Below are 1,601 nucleotides of genomic sequence, written 5' to 3'. Positions count from 1 at the left end.
CATTTAAATTTAAATGTATGCATTTAGCAGACGCTTTTATCCAAAGCGACTTACAGTGCATTCAGGCTATACATTTTTTTTATCAGTATGTGTGTTCCCTGGGAATTAAACCCACAACTTTTGCGCTGCTAACGCAATGCTCTACCACTGAGCCACAGGAACATATGCATATATATATATATAATACTTTAAAATTTTTAAATTAAAAGATGCATATATCAAATAAGATGAAAATTTATTTAGATATAATATTTTATATATTCTATAAGATGAATACATACAGATGTATTTAAATTCAGAAATGATCATAGATCATGTGAATGAACTGCATTTTCATTGTACTGTTGTATTTCTGAATCAATTCTGACAAGAAATGGGCATTGTGTCACTGACCTTCAAACTATGTATCTTATAGAAAAACTGAAAAAGTAAACTGGCATGAAATGGCTTAAACCTGCTCAATTTTAAAGGTCAGGAAAACCGAGGAATCATAATGAGAATATGTTTGCACCCTGTAAACATGCAGCCCACTATTATAACAGATTTCCCTTCTATTCATTTTCATCATGTACATCTCACCATATGCTTCACAGCTGAGAGAACCTGAGAGAAGACAATCTTGCTGTCGATGTCGGAGAGCTTCCCCTCTGTGCTGATCTTCGTGTAGAGCTCTCCTCCGCTTGCGTACTCCATGACCAGGTGCAGACGGGTCAGCGTCTCCACCACTTCATACAGACGGATGATATTTGGATGGTGCAGCTTTTCCATGCTTGATATCTCCCGGGACAGCAGCCTTTGCGTCTTCTGATCGAGCTTGGTTTTGTCCAAGATCTTGATGGCTACTTTGTCTGTGGATAACAACATAAAGTTTCAGTTGCAGGAGTTTCTCATTCAGAAAACATTCATATTCTTCTGTCTGTGGGACATATGCATTCCTACTAATTTCAATATATATAAGAATTGTTTAGTCAAACAGCAGTAATAGTCAACTGTCATAAAGGAAAGACATATGAGCAGATTTGGTATCAGATATGGTGCCATGCGAGATGGAATGTCATTCTACACACTCTCTTCAAGATCTGCTGCAGCACTACAAATCCTCGAAATGCTCTGCGCATGAATTCACAAATGGCTTTGTAACGGCACACCACAACCTCCTATCCCTTACACACAGCAATCTTTGATGAGGCATACAGCAATTCTGAAGGTCTCGACAGAAATGTGACACCTCAAATCCATCCACCTGTGTCTGGACCACACAAGTTGTCTCAGCTTGACTTTGACCGAGGGCATGCTTCCCACATTATCAATGTAAACTGTTCTCTCAGGACACATATTCATCAAGACAATAACACTCAGCAAAAAGCATACTAGGTCTGTCAAAAAATATATGAATTTTGAATATTCGTAAAATTTAAAATAAAAATCCACATTCAAATGCAAAAACTTTGCATTCGAATTGTAGGTGTGCGTTAAGGAGGCAGCCTTATCAGCAACACATGAGATGCGATGACAATGTAAGTGTCGTTGCATTATAATGTTTTTGTTAGCCTATCCAGTTGAAGCCACTAGATGCGGCGCTGCTGCGTTGTTCATTACAA

General features: G+C 38.2%; 1 protein-coding gene across 1 annotated transcript in view; it reads right to left on the bottom strand.

Annotated features, from left to right (window-relative positions):
• Positions 1–1,601, bottom strand: part of LOC107667564 (serine/threonine-protein kinase NIM1-like) — a 14,661-nt gene that overhangs the window by 1,544 nt on the left and 11,516 nt on the right. Inside the window, exon 4 of the mRNA XM_016459257.1 lies at positions 580–848. Within this exon, the coding sequence (XP_016314743.1) occupies positions 580–848 (269 nt within the window). The remainder of the gene's footprint in view (positions 1–579; positions 849–1,601) is intronic.

Source organism: Sinocyclocheilus anshuiensis, unplaced genomic scaffold (genome assembly GCF_001515605.1).
Source record: "Sinocyclocheilus anshuiensis isolate Anshui unplaced genomic scaffold, SAMN03320099.WGS_v1.1 scaffold1132, whole genome shotgun sequence".
NCBI lineage: Eukaryota > Metazoa > Chordata > Actinopteri > Cypriniformes > Cyprinidae > Sinocyclocheilus > Sinocyclocheilus anshuiensis.
The sequence above is the reverse complement of the archived record's forward strand: the minus strand, read 5'-3'. Positions and strand labels throughout refer to the sequence as shown.